The sequence below is a fragment of the Carica papaya genome, chromosome 9 (assembly GCF_054855325.1).
Source record: "Carica papaya isolate Zhongbai chromosome 9, ASM5485532v1, whole genome shotgun sequence".
Lineage (NCBI taxonomy): Eukaryota > Viridiplantae > Streptophyta > Magnoliopsida > Brassicales > Caricaceae > Carica > Carica papaya.
Genome location: NC_142317.1, coordinates 23,715,532 through 23,734,614, shown reverse-complemented (window position 1 = coordinate 23,734,614; position 19,083 = coordinate 23,715,532). Strand labels below are relative to the sequence as shown.

At 37.7% G+C, this 19,083-nt stretch overlaps 1 protein-coding gene across 8 annotated transcripts in view; it reads left to right on the top strand.

Moving 5' to 3' along the window:
• The window catches only part of LOC110816819 (uncharacterized), a 92,054-nt gene that overhangs the window by 54,562 nt on the left and 18,409 nt on the right, over positions 1–19,083 (top strand). For 7 of the 8 annotated variants that reach the window (XM_088211029.1, XM_088211025.1, XM_088211028.1 and 4 more), the window contains one exon: positions 9,575–9,653. The exons of the other annotated variant lie outside the window; for it this stretch is intronic. In XM_088211029.1, coding sequence (XP_088067155.1) covers positions 9,575–9,653 — 79 coding nt within the window. The remainder of the gene's footprint in view (positions 1–9,574; positions 9,654–19,083) is intronic. 8 annotated transcript variants of the gene reach the window in all.

Below are 19,083 nucleotides of genomic sequence, written 5' to 3'. Positions count from 1 at the left end.
TAGTCCCAATAAGGAACCCTAAAAGGAACTAATTTCTATGAAAGCTCAGAAACAAGCACATGGAAAAAGGAATGATGTACCTTTCGTGTGTTAAGCAACTAGTGTCGATTAGTCACTTAATTTATAAGGAAACAAACATAAAATGAAAGATAGAAATGTAGATCACAAAGATTGACAAGACGAACTAATGCGTAAGGATCCAATCACTCCCGATGGATATAATTAGAAGGTGTATTTACCTATACTACTCCTAATTTATCGGCTACCCTCTAAGATCGGTCAAGTTTCTTTATTGAAAGTTGATGCAACATTATAGGAATGCAATTCAAAAATTAAACGTGGATAATCGGCAGGATAAAAACAAAAGTTTTCACTCACACCCATTAGGTAAGGTAATTTGCCTCCGATTTCTTAAAGGATTTCTAGTCATCAATCAGTCGACTATTCTGCTTTTGTTATACAAGATGCAAAATAACATGTCAATTGCCTTATGGGGTACAATTGGGATATTTTTTTATTTCTGATATAATATTTTTTTTTTGAATAATAAACATGAACTACTTGAATTAAACGGATAGATATGAATTCAAGTAGGATGCAATACGAATTAACAAATAAAAAAATTAATTTGAATTGTTAATTTATGAACAAAAATGCTGAAAGCAATAGAGATAGATTTGGGTTCTAGGAGCCTAAGCTCTGAAACCAGATGACGTAGGAGGGTATAGGGAGGGTCGAATCAACTCCTATAACCCACTCAACATTATACAATATCGAAACTTTAACCGCCTAGAGAAATTCCTTTCTCTAATTGAATCTACAATCCTAAAAAGAATGCATAAACAAAGACTAAAAAAAATAAAATAAGGAAATAAAAAATACCATAGACTTACTAATAAGTTGATCCCTGCTCTTTGGCTCAACAAGACTTCTGAAGACCCCTGCTCCTCAAAGAACTTAAAGAAGCTAAAAATTAGCTAAAAGCTAATTGAAGAAAAGCCTAAGCTTTCAAGAATTCTCTCAAATTGATTGTAATTGGTGTGTTTACAATATATTGGTAAAAGCCTATTTATAGCCTTTCCCAGGGCAATCTAGATGAATACAAACTCTTTCATAAATTAATAAAATAATATTTTAGATAAAATTCTATCTAATTCTAAGATAATTACATAATAAAATATTCATTATATCCCATCTAAATAAAAAAAATTAATTAAATAATCATAGGTATTGAATTTATTTTTCCCCTGCAGGCCAGGCCACACGCATGTACGGAACACCCAGCCCCCATGCGCAAAAGGAATGCGCACGCGGACACTACGTCGCACGAGCCTAGGAGCATGTGACATGCCTAGGAGGGGCGTTGATGGTGCACATAAAATAACGTCTTTTTCATCTATTTTGAAATACATAATTAAGCCACCTATTGTCTAATTTAGATGGTTTTGCTTATTTTAATGCAAGTTAAGAGGTAAGACTCAAATTCAGAAAAAACATAGCAGTAGAGCAAATTTTGTGCTGAAACAGTTGTCAGTTTTGGTATAAGCCTCAAGCAAGGCTTATACTTTTGTAGGAACATATCTTAGTTCACATCTAACCAAGCCTTGGGCAAGGGTCGCACTCTTGTGGTAATAGAAAACACCAGTCCATACATAGACAACCACCATTCCATACATAGACAACCCTTGGGCAAAGCTAACACCCTAGCAGCAGTGGTAGGTATCAGATAATGCACAGGGAAGCCTCGGACAAGGCTTGGACCCTAGTGGTAGTAGCAGATATTGATATTCTAGCATTCTTTCAAATTTAAAAGAAGATCTTGTTTTTACCTAGAAGTGGGAAACCAAATAAAGGAAAAGGAGAATTTTAAAAAGTAAAAAGAAAGCTGAGATCATCGAGGTATCTTCATGAGAGGAAACCCTGATCCTCTTGGCCTTTAAATAGGAAAAGAAATAGAGAAGAAAGGGCAGCAACCAAAATAGAAATCAGATTTCATCTTTCTCAATCTTCCCTTCTGTAATCATCTTGACTAATCATAAGAAAAAACAATTTGTTGTGTATTAAGCTCATCATGAGTAGCTGAACAAGTACAATTTTTAGTTAGAGATTTAGTTGAAGTTCTAGTTGGTATTGTGAGATCTAATTGTTTTTATTTTTATTCTTGTTTAAACTTCAGTATTTATATATTTCTCTGCATATATTACCATTGTTGTTGTTCATTTAACAAGACTTATTGAGCACACACTGTAGTAGCATACTACCATTCGAAACTCTTGAATCCCCAATTGTTTAGGTTATCTTGATGGTAGTGGTGAATTAGTTTCATAATAAGAAGATATATAATCTGGTTTGAATGAATCATGTGTTTAAGTTCATTGACTAGAATCAGGTGTTTCAAGATCTTAATGTTGTTAGTAAACAAAATTCTAGGAGTGCCTCTGGGTTATTTATTAACAAGAATTAACTAACAAGAGTCTCTTGTTTAATATAGATTAAGGATAAATTGGTTGTTAGAAGCATTTTTATGACATTCCAAATTCTAATTAAGGCATAAGGGTGCCAGATACAGAATTAGATTATGAGTGCATGATAAAAATTGTATACAGCGAAACTAATCATTACAAATCCCTAACCAAAATATATGAGTTCCAATTATACATATATAATTGAGACAAGAAGTGGCAACAAAATATAAAATACTAAAATAAAAAAAAGGGCCACTTCTTACACTATGTAAATGGACTCATCAAAGTATGGGACAATTCATGCACTCAAGGTTTGTGGATCCACAAGATTTTCACAGACTTCAAGGGGTAGGTCTAGCGATCGGTTCCTCACTATCTTCCTCATCTAGGGGACATGAAAATAGGTGAGTTCCATATACTCAGTAAAAAAAATAGTATTTAAATAACATCATAAGATTTGAAAAGTGAATAATTAAGTCATCGATACTTACCATCAAATCACGTCAAGGTCCTTTTCTTACTTTATAAAAATAATTTTATTTATTAAAGAAAATATCAAATCTATCATATCATAGTCACAATAATCAAATCATATCATGCTTAACAATAGAGAAAATCAAATAAATCATGCAATGCTCAGATTTTCATATCATGTTTCACAAAGTCGTTCTAACTTTCATCTACTGAGGACAGATACAAATTTCTTACTACTCATGTGGAATGTGACCAGAACAGATATAAATAACAGCAACTTGGTCATGACACATTTCCAGCTTGCCAAACCATGGTATGATCTAATACCACAGCCGTACCAACCAAGTGCTCCTATAAGATATTCTATAGCCACGACAGTACTTAGCCAAAGGTGACCCCTAACATATATTGGCATCACCGCTCTCGTCAGAGAGTACACTGTCATCCACAGGGAGTGATCATCTCATGTCTTTCCAGACCAGATAAGGGAGGGGGCATTAGAAACCTCTCAGAGATAAAAAGTCTAACGAGACACTTTATACATTATGCATGTCAATACAAATACATTTATTTTTCGGACCATTTCAGGCTCATTCCCCTTTTTATATTTCAGAAAATTATCACCAGAATCATGTTATTTAAATTACATACAAATCATCAAGTGCCTACAAAATCTCATAGCATGCTTAATCAACGAAAACTCACTTTATTGGAACTATTAAACATAAATCATGCAAAACATAAAGCTCAAATTTCATAATTTTGATTTCTTGGAATGCTCCTTCAGATGTTTAAGGAACTACTAAATTCTTTACTAAAACCTTAAAGTTTTCCTACACTTTTCTTATTCTTCTCTTCTTCTTCTCTCTCTATATCACTCCCTCTCTCTCTAAGCTCTTGGAGGATGGAAGATTGACAAGGAAGTGATGAGGAAAATTGAAGAAAGGGGTCCTTATTTATAGAAAATGGGGACCATTGAATTTTCATCAAGTGAAAAAATCTAATGAACAGAAAGAAAGTTGATTGAAAGATGAGTGATTTGACGTGACACGACAGCGGCATAAAAAACAGAGGAAAAATCCTCCAACCAGCGGCAGCTCTCCACCCAAAGTGGCAGTGGCACATTACCTAAGGCAGTGCATGGCGCCCAATGGGCGACGACACACTACCTGAGGCAGTAGTGCACCTCCCTAAGCAAACCGTACGCTGGCCTATCCTTGCAGGCCTACTGTGTGGATGGCGCATGCCAAGGGTGAACGACGCTTGGCCCTGTCTGCGAGTTATGTGACGCGCGGGGACTGGCCTATCTATGCACAATGGGACGTGCGCGTAGACCGCCCTCACGCCCCCTACGGATGGGACGTGCACACAATGGGCACGTCCTGTGCTAGCCGCGCGTGCACACTCGCGCACATAATGCGATGCCCGCATGGGCGGGTCTTTCTCGCAGATTTTTTCTCGCGGGATTTTGCCATTTTTTTCACTTTTTCTCCTAAATGGTTTTTTAATAAAAATTATAACAAAATAATAATAATAATAAATAAAATTAAATAAAAATAAAAATAAAATAAAATAACAAAATTAGTATTAAATTAAAATCACGATTTTGAATAACGAAATACCATATAAAACTACAAGATAAATTTAATAGAGTTCAAGTGGCTTTAAGGCCCGAAAAAAGAGGGGTTTTCATATATAAATTTAGCATGATGGTGAGCATGGTGTTACATCCCCCCCACCTTAAAAAATTTAGTCCCTCAATTTTTTTTTGAATAGGTTTGGAAACTTCTCTCTCATATCGCTCTCCAACTCCCACGTCACCTTTTCTAGAGTGTGGTGCTGCCATTGCACCTTCACCATCGAGATCCTTTGGTTGCGTAAGACTTTATCAGTTCAATTAAGAATTTTCACAAGGAGTACTTCGTATGTCATATCTCCTTGTACCTGAGTCTCATCGTGAGGAATGATATGAGAAGGGTAAGGGTGGAACCTTTTAAGCATGGAGACGTGGAAAATATCATGTAAACACGTAAACTCTCGAGGTAGAGTAAGGCAGTACGTTATGGGTCAAATACACTCTATGATCCGAAAAGGTCCCATGTAATGGGGGCTCAATTTCTTTCTTTTTTCGAACTACATTTTTCCTTGTAGGGAAAAATCTTGAGGAAGACTTGGTCTCTAAGGACGAATTCTAGAGGTCTTTTATGTTTATCAACATAACTCTTCTTGCGACTTTGGTCGGTAGCCAAGTTCCTATGGATAATTATAACTTTTTTAATAGTCCCATGGATTAAGTCAGGTCCCGAATGACGCTGATTTCCAACTTCTCTCCAACAAGTGGGAGAACGGTAGGGCCTACTGTTCAATGCTTCATACGGAGCCAAGCATATGTTGGAATAATAACTATAATTATAAGTAAATTCACATAGGGGAATATATTTATACTAGTTATCGCCAAAGTCAAGGACGCAAGAACGCAACATATCTTCTAATGTCTAGATAGTGCATTCAAACTTACCATCAATTTAGGGATGATAAGTAGTGCTGAAGTACAATCCAGACCCAAGCACTACTTGAAAACTTTTCTAAAAGTGGGAGGTGAATCAAGGATCTCGATCGGATATAATCGATGAGGAAACATCATGTCGAACAATTTCATCGACATACAGGTGGGCTAACTGCTGGTGGAATTAGTGATCCTGATAGACAAGAAAAGGACGGTCTTAGTTAGTCTATCAACAATGACACAAATAGTATTATGATCAGAACAACTCCTGGGTAAATTGGTGACAAAATCCATGGTTACATGCTCCTATTTCCATTATAGAATCAAGAGGTCCTATAACAAACCACCGGGTCTCTGGTGTTATGCCTGAACTCGTTGGTAAGTAAGGCATCAGGAGACGTAGTCGACAATGTCCTTCTTCATTTCTGACCACTAATATTGGTACTTTAGGTCCCGATATATCTTGTTACTTTCAGGATGGATGGACAGTTTAGAGGCATGGGCAGTCCTGAGAACATCTATTCTGATAGTTAGAAGGACCCAAATTTGGTCTTGAAATCTGCATAACCCATCATCTAAGAGCCTAAAATCAGTAAACTCGTTAGAAGTGAACTTACTCAAATTTTTAGTGATTTCTTGGTCTGTGGATTGAACTTCCCAAATATTTATGAAAAGATAAGGTAAAGCTCAGATCTGAGCAAGATAGGCACCATTGGTAGTTTGAGTAAGCCGTCCTTCTTTTTCACAAATAACACCAGAGCACCCTAAGGGGAGTGACTAGGGCAGATAAACTTCTGGCAAAAGAAGCTCGGAAAGCTAGTTTTTCAATTCTATAAGCTTAGCATGACTCATCTGATAGACAGGTTTCGAGATCAATCGAGTTTCAGGAAAAAGGTCGATAAAAATATATACCTCTTGCGGGGGAGGTAGACCACATAATTTGACTTGAAAAACTCTCGAAAAGTTGTAAACAATGGGAATGGTATACACAGCAGGATCAATATCCACATTCCTGTTATTCAATTTTTGGAGTGTAAAAAATAGATTTTATTTCTTTTTCGGAGTTCGCAGGATTACAACTTTACTTTCATAATTAATAATTGCCCTATATTTTTTTAACCAATCTATTTCTAGAATAACATCAAATTCTAAGAAATTTAAGAGTACTAAGTCTATAAATACTTTTTTTTTTTGAGAATTTTATCTTACAATTTTTATACATGAAGTGAGCTTCTAATAATCCCCTAGAGGGAGTCTCTACAGCTAGTATTTCTTTTAAAGGTTCAGGCTTAATATCTAATTTACAAGCAAATGCACAAGAGATAAAAGACTGCGTAGCATTTATATCGATTAAAGCTCTGACATAAGTATCATGAATAGAAAGCATACCGTAGATAAAGACAAGAGTGGGGAGGGAACCAGCTTCATCTAGGTGGCACACACGACCCTAGACTATAGGTCTGGCCACATCCTTTGGCTGCTGAGGGCAGTCTTTTATAAGGTGCTGGGTGCTTCCGCACTGATAGTAGGCGTGATTCATACATCGACAGGGTAATTCACCATGCGAGCGACCTCAATACTTACATAGGTGGGAGGGTTGGGTAGGTTATCTAGTGGGTGGAGGTAGACTAGAGGGAGGGCAACTCGGGTTCGTTTATTAGGGTGGCTACTTACTAGGTCAGGCAGTCTTCTTCGGGTTGTTGGGGTTGGTGTTGTTGTTGTTGGGTATGGACTCGGGCAATGCGTTGGTGCCTAGTTGAGATAAGGTCTTTGGCAAGCCGAGCATGTTCTAATACCTCAGCATACGAGTTGGGTGTCGGCATCGCAACCCAATCATAGATATTGGTACGAAGGCCTTTTAAAAACTTTTTAGTTTTACGACTTTTGAGGGTGACCATTAGAGGGGCAAACTTAGACAGTTGGACAAATAAGGCTATATACTGGGTAACTGTCAGATTTTCCTAGCAAAGGTCCTGAAATTCCTCCTCCTTCTCTCAGACATAGGCTGGGAAAAAATTATCAAAGAATGTGTCCATGAAAACTTCTTAGGTAGTAGGGGTAGGCAGGACCTCCTTCTTAAGTCACCACCAATGCTCTGCTTCGCCAGTCAGCATAAAAGCTGTCAGGGGGACTTTCTGTTCCTCAGTTAAGTCTAGGACTGATAAAAGCTTCTCTATCTACAGGATCCAGGCTTCGGCTACTAAGGGGTTAGGGCTACATTAAAAGTGTGGCAGTTAAATTTACTAAACTCTATTATATTGTGAGAGATAGATCTTTTGGTTGTTCAGTATTCTGGGGTAGGGTGCTGACAAAGATTGGTTTGGTTTTGTCCAATAGCTGCGGTCAATCCCTAGATAGCTCGAAAGAGTTTGGTAAACTCAATCCTAGTTATATGATCTTAGGATCTTTCGGTTGTTTAGTATTCTGGGTTAGGGTACTGACAAAGATTGGTTTGGTTTTGTCCAATAGCTGCGGTCAATCCCTAGATAACTCAAAAGAGTTCGGTAAACTCAATCCTAGTTATATGATCCTAGGCTTCGGGTCTTTCGGTACATTTTATGGAAGGTCTCCCTCGCGTCATTTCTATAAAAGAAAAAGAAGATACAAGCTGGTGGTCTAGTTTTTAGAAAAGATGACTTACCTTTCTAGATATCTTAAAGGGTCTTTCTACCTACAGCCTTAGTTGTAAGCGATTTGCTCTGCGTGACTGCTCTGATACCATCTGTAACATCCCAAATACTAGTTAAGGTATAAGGGTGCTAGATACAGAAACAGATTACGAGTGCATGATAAAAATTATATGCAGTGGAGCAAATCATTACAAATCTCTTATCAAAATATATATGAGTTCTAATTACTCATATATAACTGAGGTGAGAAGTGACAACAAAATGCAAAATATCAAAATAAAAAAAGGGTCACTTCTTTCACTATATGAATGGACTCATCAAAGTGCGGGATAGTTCATGCACTCAAGGTTTGTGGATCTATGGGATTCTCACATACTTCAAGGGATAGGTCAACGATAAATTCCTCACTATCTTCCTCATATGGAGCATGGAAAGGAGTAAGTTTCATATACTCAGTAAGAAAAATAGTATTTAAATAACATCATAAGATTTGAAAAGTGAATAATTAAGTAATTGAAATTTACCATCAGGTCACGTTAGAGTCCTTTCTTACTTTATGAAAAAAAATTATTTATTAAAGAAAGCATTAGATGTAACACCCCACCCATCACTGTGCGTAAATGATTTGGAAACTTTATTTATTCGGGCCTTTGGTCATGTTAAACATAATTAATTTGCACTGCTTAATATTTATTGTATTTCATAATTTTGGTTGATTTTTATTTAATTTGCGTATACTTAATTTTATTTATTTTATTTAATTTTAAGTCTAACTCATTTAAATTAAATATAAAAATTAGAAAAAAAATTAGAAAACGACAAATCGGGAAGAAAATCCAGTGGGAAAAATCGTGCAGGGACTCAAGTTATTCGCGTGGGTGCTGGGCACTGTGCGTGCCCACATACACACACAGTTGCCGTAGGAGGTGCGCGCACAGTGTGCACGTCCCTTCCACTCTCATGCATGCACGTCCCGTCTGCACAAACAGCGCGGGGTCAGGACCTGCATGCCTCCTGTCGTGCACAGGCAGGCCGTCTGTGCGTCACCATGCGCGCAGATGAGTGCCGCACAGCAGGCTTGCACGGATAAGCCCTGTGCGCTTGGGGCCTTTATGCGCGCAAGCTAGCCCCTGCGTGCGTGGCAGGAGGCCTGTACGATCATGCTCATAGATTGTACCATGGTTTTGCTAGCTAGAAATAGGCCTGAGCAAATTTCCGTATCCATATCTGATATGGTCATTCCACTTGGATAGTTGAAAATTTGTATCTGCCCTCAGAGATGGAAGTTGTAATAACTTCGTGAAGCATGATACAAAAATCTGAGCATTTCATGATTTATTTGATTTTCTCTATTATCTGGCATGATGTATGTTTAGTTGTCTGTATTAACGTATCGTTTTCTTAACAAATAAATGGTTTTTCATAATGTGAGATAGGTAAACGAGGAGGTTAAATGGTAATTAAAATAATTAACTTTTGAATCTTTCCATGCCCCCCAGATGAGGAAGAAAGTGAGGAACCACAGGCTGACCTACCCTTGGAAGTCTATGAGGATCTCGTGGATCAACAAGTTTGAGTGTATGACTGTTCTTGCACTCTGATGAGTCCAATAGCATAGTGAAAGAAGTGACTCTTATATTTTGTTTTATATTTTGCAGCCACTTTTGTCCTTAGTATATATATGTATTGGAACTCATATGTATTTGTAAGGAATTTGTAATAATTTTGTTCTGTTGCATAAATTTTATCATGCACTTATTATTCTGAATATGTATCTGACACCTATTTGCCTTAATTAGCACTTGAGATGTCACAAATGGTATTATAGTAGAATTTTTCAGATCAAATCCCTTGCATTGAGGCCTTAGGTAGATGAACCCTTTAGAATACCTAAGAAATAAATAAGTCCTCTTTTCAAGATTAGACCACCAACTCGTGTCTTCCTTTCTTTTGTAGGAATGACACGAGGAAGACCGTCCGTAGAGCATATTGAGCAACTTGAAGCCCCAGATAATTCGAGCAGGGCTAAATTTATAAAACTTTTCCAAGCCATCCAAGGATTAACTGTAGCTGTAGGACAGAATTAGGCCAACTCTTATCCACCCCCTGCCCCTGAATTCTGAAACACAGATCGATCTCTCTCCCACAATATAGTGGAGTTTAAGAAACTTAACCCCTTACACTTTGAAGGTGGCCATGATCCTTTAGTAGCCAAAGCTTGGATCCTATAAATAGAGAAGCTCTTCTCTGTCCTAGACTTGACCAAAGAATAGAAAGCTTTTCTTGCAGCTTTCATGTTAAATGGTGAAGCAAAACACTGGTGGCGACTTAAGAAGGAAGTCTTGCCTATCCCTACTACTTGGGAAATTTTCATAGATGCTTTCTTTGATAACTTCTTCCCTGCCTATGTTTGGGAAAAGAAAAAGGAGGAATTTCAAGACCTCTGCCAAGGAAGTCTGTCTGTTGCCCATTTTGTTCAACTGTGTAGGTTTGCTCCTTTGATGGTCACCCTGAAAACTGAAAACTAAGAATTTTCTCAAGGGCCTTTGTGCCGACATTTATGATTGGGTCATGATGTTGAGTCCCAGTTCGTATGCGAAGGTGCTCGAACATGCTTAGTTGGCTGAAAACCTTATCTTGGCCAAACGCTAATGCATTGCCCGAGTCCGTACCCAACAACAATCCCAACAACTTAGAAGGAGATTGCCAGATCCAGTAAGTAACCCTCTAGAAAAACGAATTAGAGTTGCCCTTCCTCTTGCCTTGCCCCCACCTACAGCTCCACCTGCCTAAGCTAACAAACCCTGTCAGCATTGTGATCGCTCGTATGGCGATTTGCTTTGTCGACATATCAATAACGCTTGCTATCGGTGTGGAAGCACACATCACCTTATAAAGGATTGCCCCTAGTGATCAAAGGCTTTGATCAATATAGGTGCAACTCACTCTTATATTTCCTGTGCACTTGCTTGTAATATAGAATTTAGAGCAAAACCTTTAGGAAAAACACTAGTGCTGGAAACTCCCTCTAAATAGAGGCTCATTATGTATATGAGGACTATAGGATGAAAACTTCAGGGATAGAGGTATGTGTAAATCTGATACTATTAGATTTTATAGGATTTGATGTAATATTAGGAATGGACTGATTGAAAAAGTATAGAGCTATAATAGACTATGAAAGTAAACTTGTAATCTTACAATCCACGAAAAAGAAGTAAAAGTTATTGTTATCATTTTCTTAACAATTGAATGAACAAGAATATGGGCGCTTATCCTACCGTGTGTTCCATACCAATTTTTTGTAATTTTTTGGATGTCTTTCCCATCAAACTTCCTGGTCTACCTCTCCCACATAAGGTAGAGTTCTTGATTTAATTGTTGCCTGGAACCCGACCATTCTTGAAGCCTACTTATCGAATGAGTCACACTAAGCTAACAAAGTTCGACCATAAGCTTTTTGACCTTATCATCTAAAAATTAATTTACCTTAGCCATTTCCCTTGGGGTGCTCCAGTGTTGTTCATAAAGAAAAATGATCGTTCCCTTTGACTTTATGTGGATTATAGGGAACTTAACCGAGTGACCGTTAAAAATAAGTACCCTTTATCCCAGATCGATGATATCTTTGATCAATATCAAGGAGCCACGGTCTTCTTTAAGATGGATCTCAGGACCGAGTACCACCAGTTGAGAGTTAGAGAAGAAGATATTCCAAAAACTGCCTTTCGGTATAGGTATGATTTGTACAAGTTCAAGGTGATGCTGTTCGAATTGACCAAATGCCCTAATAGCCCTCATGGATCTAATGAACCGAGTTTTTTGGCATGCACTTGATCAGTACATCACCGTTTTTATTAATGACATTCTAGTGTATTCCAAAAGCTATGAGGAACACACTGTACATTTGGCTAAAGTGTTGGACACTGTCTACTAAAACCAACTGTATGCAAAAGTAAGCAAGTGCTCCTTTTGTTTGGATTGAGTTTCTTTTCTCGGTCATGTAATCTCAAGTGAAGGATTTTCTGTAGACCCGTCAAAGGTGGAATCGGTGGTTAGCTAGAGTTTGCCCACTAATGTGGCTGAGGTACGTAGTTTTTTTGGCTTAGCAGGCTACTACCAATGATTCATTGATGGATTTGCCAAGATTGTTGCCCCTATGACCCGACTCACCCAAAAGGGAGTACCCTTTATCTGGAATTTTGAGTGCAGTGAAATCTTCATGGAACTGAAGCGCCATCACACCTCTGCTCCTATGTTAATCTTCCCTAACAATGTTGGGAGATTCCAAGTTTACTACGATGCATCTCATATTGGTTTGGGGTGTGTCCTGATGCAGCATGGTAGAGTAGTCGCCTTTGGATCCCAACAACTCAAAATTCATGAGCAGAACTACCCTATCCACAACTTGGAATTGGCAGCCATTATCTTTGCCTTGAAAATATGGTGACATTAATTGTATGGTCAGACTTTTGAAATCTATATTGACCATAAGAACCTCAAGTACATCTTTTCTCAACGGGAGTTAAACATGAGGCAACGGTGCTGGATGGATCTTTTGAAGGATTATTATTACCAGATCATTTATCACCCAAGGAGAGGGAATGTAATCGCTGATGCACTAAGCCAAAAGGAGCCTATCGTGTTGGCTCAAACCATGGCCTCTAGTTGGAAGAGGATGAACACTGTACAATCGCTTCGCCTTAGCTATTACGACAAAGGTACCTATCTCGCCCAGATCTGAGCCATACCAGATCTTTCTATGAAGATCTGAGAAGGACAGGCCACTGACCCAGAACTCACCAAGAATCTAAGTAAGTTTACTTCTGACGAATCCCTTGATTTCAGGATCTCGGATGATGGATTGTTCAAATTTTGGAACCAAATTTGGGTCCCAATTGCTGTACATATGAATGTACTCAAGACCGCTCATGCTTCCAAGTTATCCATTCATCCCAGGAGTACCAAAATGTACTAGAACTTGAAACGACAATATTGACGGCCAAGAATGAAGAAGTATATAGTTGACTACATCTCCCGATGCCTCATTTGTCAATGGATAAAGGTAGAATATCAGAGATCTGGTGGCTTGCTACAGGGTTTTTCGATTCCTGAATAGAAATAGGAGCATATGACTATCGACTTTATCATCAGATTGTCCAGGACTAGTTTTGATTGAAATGCCATCTAGGTCATCGTGGATAGGCTGACCAAGATTGCTCATTTCTTGCCTATTCGAACCACGGACCCCACCAGTAAGTTAGCTCGCCTATATGTTCATGAGATTGTTCGATTGCATGGAATTCCGTCATCCATTATGTCCGACTGTGATCCCCAATTCCTTTCTCACTTTTGGGATGGCTTTCAAGAAGCTCTGGGGTTTGGGTTGTACTTCAGCACCGTTTATCATCCCCAAATGGATGGTTAGTCAGAATGTACGATCCAGACATTGGAAGACATGTTGCGTGCTTGCGTTCTCGACTTTGGTGATAGCTGATATGAGTATCTTCCTCTTTTGTGAATTTACTTATAATAACAGTTATCATTCCAGCATTGTTATGACCTTGTATGAAGCTTTGTATGGAAGGCCATGTCATTCTACTACTTGCAGGAGTGAAGTCGGGAACCAACACTACTTAGGACTAGACTTCATTCAGGAGACTATTGAGAAGGTCGCATTCATCCGCAAGAACTTGGCAACTGCTCAGAGCTATCAGAAGAGTTATGCTGACAATTTTAGTCGACCTTTGGAGTTTGCCGTGGGAGATCAAGTTTTCTTAAAAGTCTACCCCAACAAAGGAAAGATGTGGTTTGGGAAGAGAGGAAAGTTAAGCCCTTGTTATGTGGGACCTTTTCTGATCATTTAGTGCATTGGACCTGTGGCATATTGCCTCACTCTATCCCGAGAGTTCGTGGTTATGCATGGTGTCTTTCATGTCTCGATGCTCAAGAGGTACCACCCTGATCCTTCTCATATTATTCCTTGCGATGAGGTGCAACTACAAGCCGAAATGACTTATGAGGAGGTTCCTGTGGAGATTTTTGGGTGGACCGATAAGGTCTTGTGTAACAAGACAATTCCTATGGTTAAGGTACGATGGCAGCATCATACCTTAGAAGAAGTGACATGGGAGTTGGAGGATAAAATGAAGAAGTATCCAGACTTATTCAAGACAATTTTGGGGACCAAATTTTTTTAAGGTGCAAGGTATGTAACACCCCCCCATCACTGTGCTTAGATGATTTAGATACCCTATTTATTTGGGCCTTTGACTACGTTAAACTTAATTGATTTATACTGCTTAATATTTATCGTATTTTATAATTTTGGTTGATTTTTATTTATTTTTCTTTTATTTTATTTTATTTAATTTTATTTTTAATTAATTTATTTTATTTTATTTTATTTCTATCTCATTTAAATTAAATAAAAAAATTGAGGAAAAAAATCAGAAAACGGTAAATCGGGAAGAAAATCCCACTTGGAGTCAAGTTACCTTTGCGGGTGGCTAGGCACTGCGCGCGCGCAAATGCATGGACATCCCATCCGCACACACGCACACATGGAACGTGCACACAATGTACACGTCCCTTCTGCGTGCACGATGTGGGATTAGGAATTGCGCACGTCCTATCCTGCACAAAAGAGTCGTCCGCGCGGATAGGTGCCGCACACTGTGCACGCTCCATTCGTACAGCAAGCCTGTGCGGATAGGCCCTGTGTGCCTGGGGCCTATACATGTGGCGTCCAGCACGCCTAGGCCCTGCGCGCATGGCAGGAGGCCTGTGCACCTATAGGCTAGCTTGCAGCATGCTAGTCGGGGCACTACTACCTCTGGTAGTGCACTGCTGCTGCCTTGAGCAGCGTGCTGTTGCCACTGGTGAAGGAGGCCCAACTTTCTTATTTTTCATGCCAAACATCTTTTTCTCCTTTCTCTTCATTTGATTTCACTACTTGACAAGAATCTGACGGTTCCAAAACTCTATAAATTGCCCTTCCCATTCCCTTTCTCTCCACACTTCCATTTTTCCATTTTTCAAAGATTTAGAGAGAGAATGAGAGGATAGTAGTCTAGTGAGAGAATAATAGAAAGAAATGAGAGCGATGAAGGAGAAAACATCAAGGTTTTGGTAAGGAATCTACTATTGTTTTCAACGTCTTAAGGAGTATTTTTAGATAAACTAATTTCATATGATTGTTATTTTTTCTGTTTGTATGCCTCTGTGTTCAGATGAATCGAATTGTTCTTATTTTCAAGTATGCTATGTGAATTGTAGACACTTGATGAATTTGCATATAATAAATATAATATGTAATCAGTAACAGTAAAAGTATAAAAGAAAAGAAATAGAGAAAAGTGGAATGAAGCCTGTATGGTCCGAAGTGTATTTGTATTAACATGCATATTACATCAAGTGTCTCGTTAGACTTTTTATCTCTGAGTGGTATCTGTTCTCCTTGTCCTTCGGGGTATCTGTTTTTTCCTCTCCTATTTGGTATGGAAAGATGTAAGAGAATCGCTCCTAGTGGATGATGGCATACCCTTTAACAATATTAGTATCGCACTCTCTGTAGGGGTCACCTGTGGCTGGTATGACCATGGTCATAGATCATACCATGGTTTGGCCAGCCGAAAATCGGCCTGAGCAAATTTTCATAATTGTATATGAACTGGTCATTCCACTTGGATAGTTAGAAATCTATATATGCCCTCAGAGATGGAAGTTGTAACAACTTCACGAAGTATGACACAAAAATATGAGCATTTCATGATTTATTTAGTTTTTTTTATTATCTGGCATGATGTATGTCTGGTTCTCTGTATTAACGTATCGTTTTCTTAACATATAAATGATTTTTTATAATGTGAGATAGGTAACGAGGAGGTTAAATGGTAAGTTAAAATAATTAACTTTTGAAATCTTATAATGTTAATTTAATACTGTTTTCCTTGAGAGAGTTGGCAGCACCACCTACAAGTCAGCAGCCTATTTGTCTCAATTGTCCAAATTTGGACATTCCATTTTAGCTAAAATCTAGCTTAATTCACTTGCTGCCCAAGTTCAGAGGTTTAGAGAATGAGAACCAACACAAGCACCTCAAAGAGTTCCATGTAGTATACTCAAGTATGAAACCGCAAGGAATGTTTGAAGAACAAATTAAACTGAGAGCATTCCTTTTCTTCTTAGATGATGCAACTAAGGATTGTTTGTTCTATTTGCCTCTTGGCTCAATCACAACATGGATAGACACATAGTAAAGTCATTCTTAGACAAGTTTTCCCCCATGTCAAGAGTTGTTGTGATAAGGAGGGAGACATACAAAATCAAACTGAAAAACTCAGAGAGCCTCAACGATTATTAAAAAAGATTCAAATGATTATGCACAAGCTGCCCAGAACATGATATATTATAATAGTCTATCATTCTCTGCTTTTATGAGGGGTTACTTCCCTTAGAAAAAAAAACATTGGATGTAGCTAGTGGTGGTGCCATAGTGAACAAAACACCACTAGAAGCCAGAAAATCAATAGCAATCATGGCGACCACCTTACATAAATTTGGAACCACTCCGGACACCCCAAGAAGGATGAATGAGGTAAGTATGTCTTCTCTTGAATCTTACATTTCATAGTTAACCAGTTTAATACAAAACATTATTACAGGAAACACTCAACGAGTTAGAATTTGTTACATTTTGGACATCCTATGGACATGTGTCCTACACTATAAAATGACCAACAATATGTCAATACTGTAGGAGGATTCCCAAACTAGCCGCAAAGAAGGTACGATCCTTTCTCTAAGACATGCAACCTGGGATAGAGGGATCACCTGAACTTTAGTTATGGATGAATACAACATAACTTCAAATAGTATCAACCAAGGCTACCTCTACAATAACAACCAACACCTCCGAAACAAGGTTTGTCCTTGAAAAAAATAATGAAATCTCTTGCTACTAACACTCAACAGTTCTAATAGGAGACAAGAGCAGTCATTCAAAATTTGAAAACCCAAGTGAGCCAACTGGCAACATCCATGAGTAAGCTGAAATCCCAAGGCAAACTACCTTATCAAACAGAGGTAAATTAAAGGCCAAATGTGAGTGTTGTCACACAATGAAATGGCAAAGAGCTATTAGAAAATCCCAATCGAGCAAGCCTTGGGTAAGGCTTATAGAAAGGCACAGAGTCAGAGGTTATAATTGATGACAAGACAGAGGGAAGAAAATTAGATTTTAATCAGCCAACACCATTTACAGTTAGTCCACCCCTTCCGAGAAAGGTTTGATAAATCAAAAAAAGAGGAGGACAAAGAAATCATGGAACCCTTCTGCATATTCTTGGTAAATATATGATGGGTGAATCCATAAAAAATCATTTCCTATTCTAACGATTATTTAAAACTTGTAGTACTGGTGAATAGGGTCAAATCCTTAAGGAATTGAGGACTACTATCCTTTTATGCCAGTGATAAAACAAAAGATGGGGGTTGTTGGTTCTAAAACAATACAAAGGATTGAAATAAATCAATAAAGCTTAAAATAAAAAAATAGGGAATATTATCAGTAAGTACTTGAAGTAACAAATAATTTTGAATGGATTCCAATTAAAGGAGTAGCTTGGATTCCAATTACAGGATTTGTCATTAATGCAATTATCACAATCGTCAACCTTTAATAAACCAGTTCTACTGGTTGAAAATGCTCCTAATAACTAATTTTTTATGAAGTCTATATTAATTAAGAGACTCTCGTTAGTTAATTCTTGTTAATAAACAACCCTAGAAACGCTCCTAAAATTTAGTTTACTAACAGCATTAAGATCTAAAAATACCTTATTCTACCTAATGAATTCAACGACATGATTTATTCAAACTAGATTGCATATCCTCTTAATATGAAACCAATTTACCAGTAACATCAAGACAACCTAAATAATTATGAATTTAATAGTTTTGAATGGAAATATGCTACTATGTTGCACGCTCAACAAGCCCTGTTAAATGACCAAAAATAGTACTAATAGTATGTGAAGAGAGAGATACAAATATTGAAGTTTAAACAAGAAAAAAATAGAAATAACTGGATCTCAAAATCTCAATCTAGAACTCCAACTAAATCTTTAACTGGATTAAAGTATTTGTTCAGCCACTCATGATGAGCTCAATACACAACTAATTGTTTTTGTGACTATAAAAAAAAGAATGATCCAGGAAGGTGAAGTCTACTACCATTCTTGACAGCTCCCTTCTTCTTTGTTTTTATTCTTATTTAAAGATCGAGAGGATCAGGGTTTCCTCTTAGGGAGATAAGGTTTTCCATAATGATTTTGACTTCTTTTTTGCTTTCTAAAATCATCTTTTTTGCTTGATTTGGTTTCCCAACTTCCAAAAAAAAAGAGATCGTCTTTTAAATTTAAAAATAGGATGGGATAATAGTAATTGATGCTGTTGCTAGGGTCCAAGGTTTGCCCGAGGCTTGTCTTTGCATGATCTGATGCTTGCTACTACTACTAGAGTGCAAGTCTTGCTCGATGCTTGGTTATACACGAACTAAAATCGGCTGCTTATGCTAAGGCTTTAGCTTTACTCGTGGCCTATACTTGAGCTAACAACGACTTCTATATAATATCTACTTTTCTTGTACTCTTTGATGAATTTGAGTCTTATCTCTTAACCTGCATCAATAATAAACAAAACCACTTAAATTAGGTCGTAAGTAGCTCAATTACGCATTCAAAATAAGTGATAAAGGTACTGTTATGCGCACTATAATATTCCTTTACTTAATGCAATCAAATGGGTACCTCACTATGCCAAATTTATGAAGAAACTATACATTAACAAAAAGAATCTGAGCTATAATGAAAAGATGAGTCTTGAGAAGAATGTCTCAGCTATAATTCAGAGAAAATTACCCCCCAAGTGAAAGGATCAAGGTATGTTTGTTATCTCTTACAAAATAGGTACTTGAGGTATAAAGAAGGCTATGTGTGACTTAGGA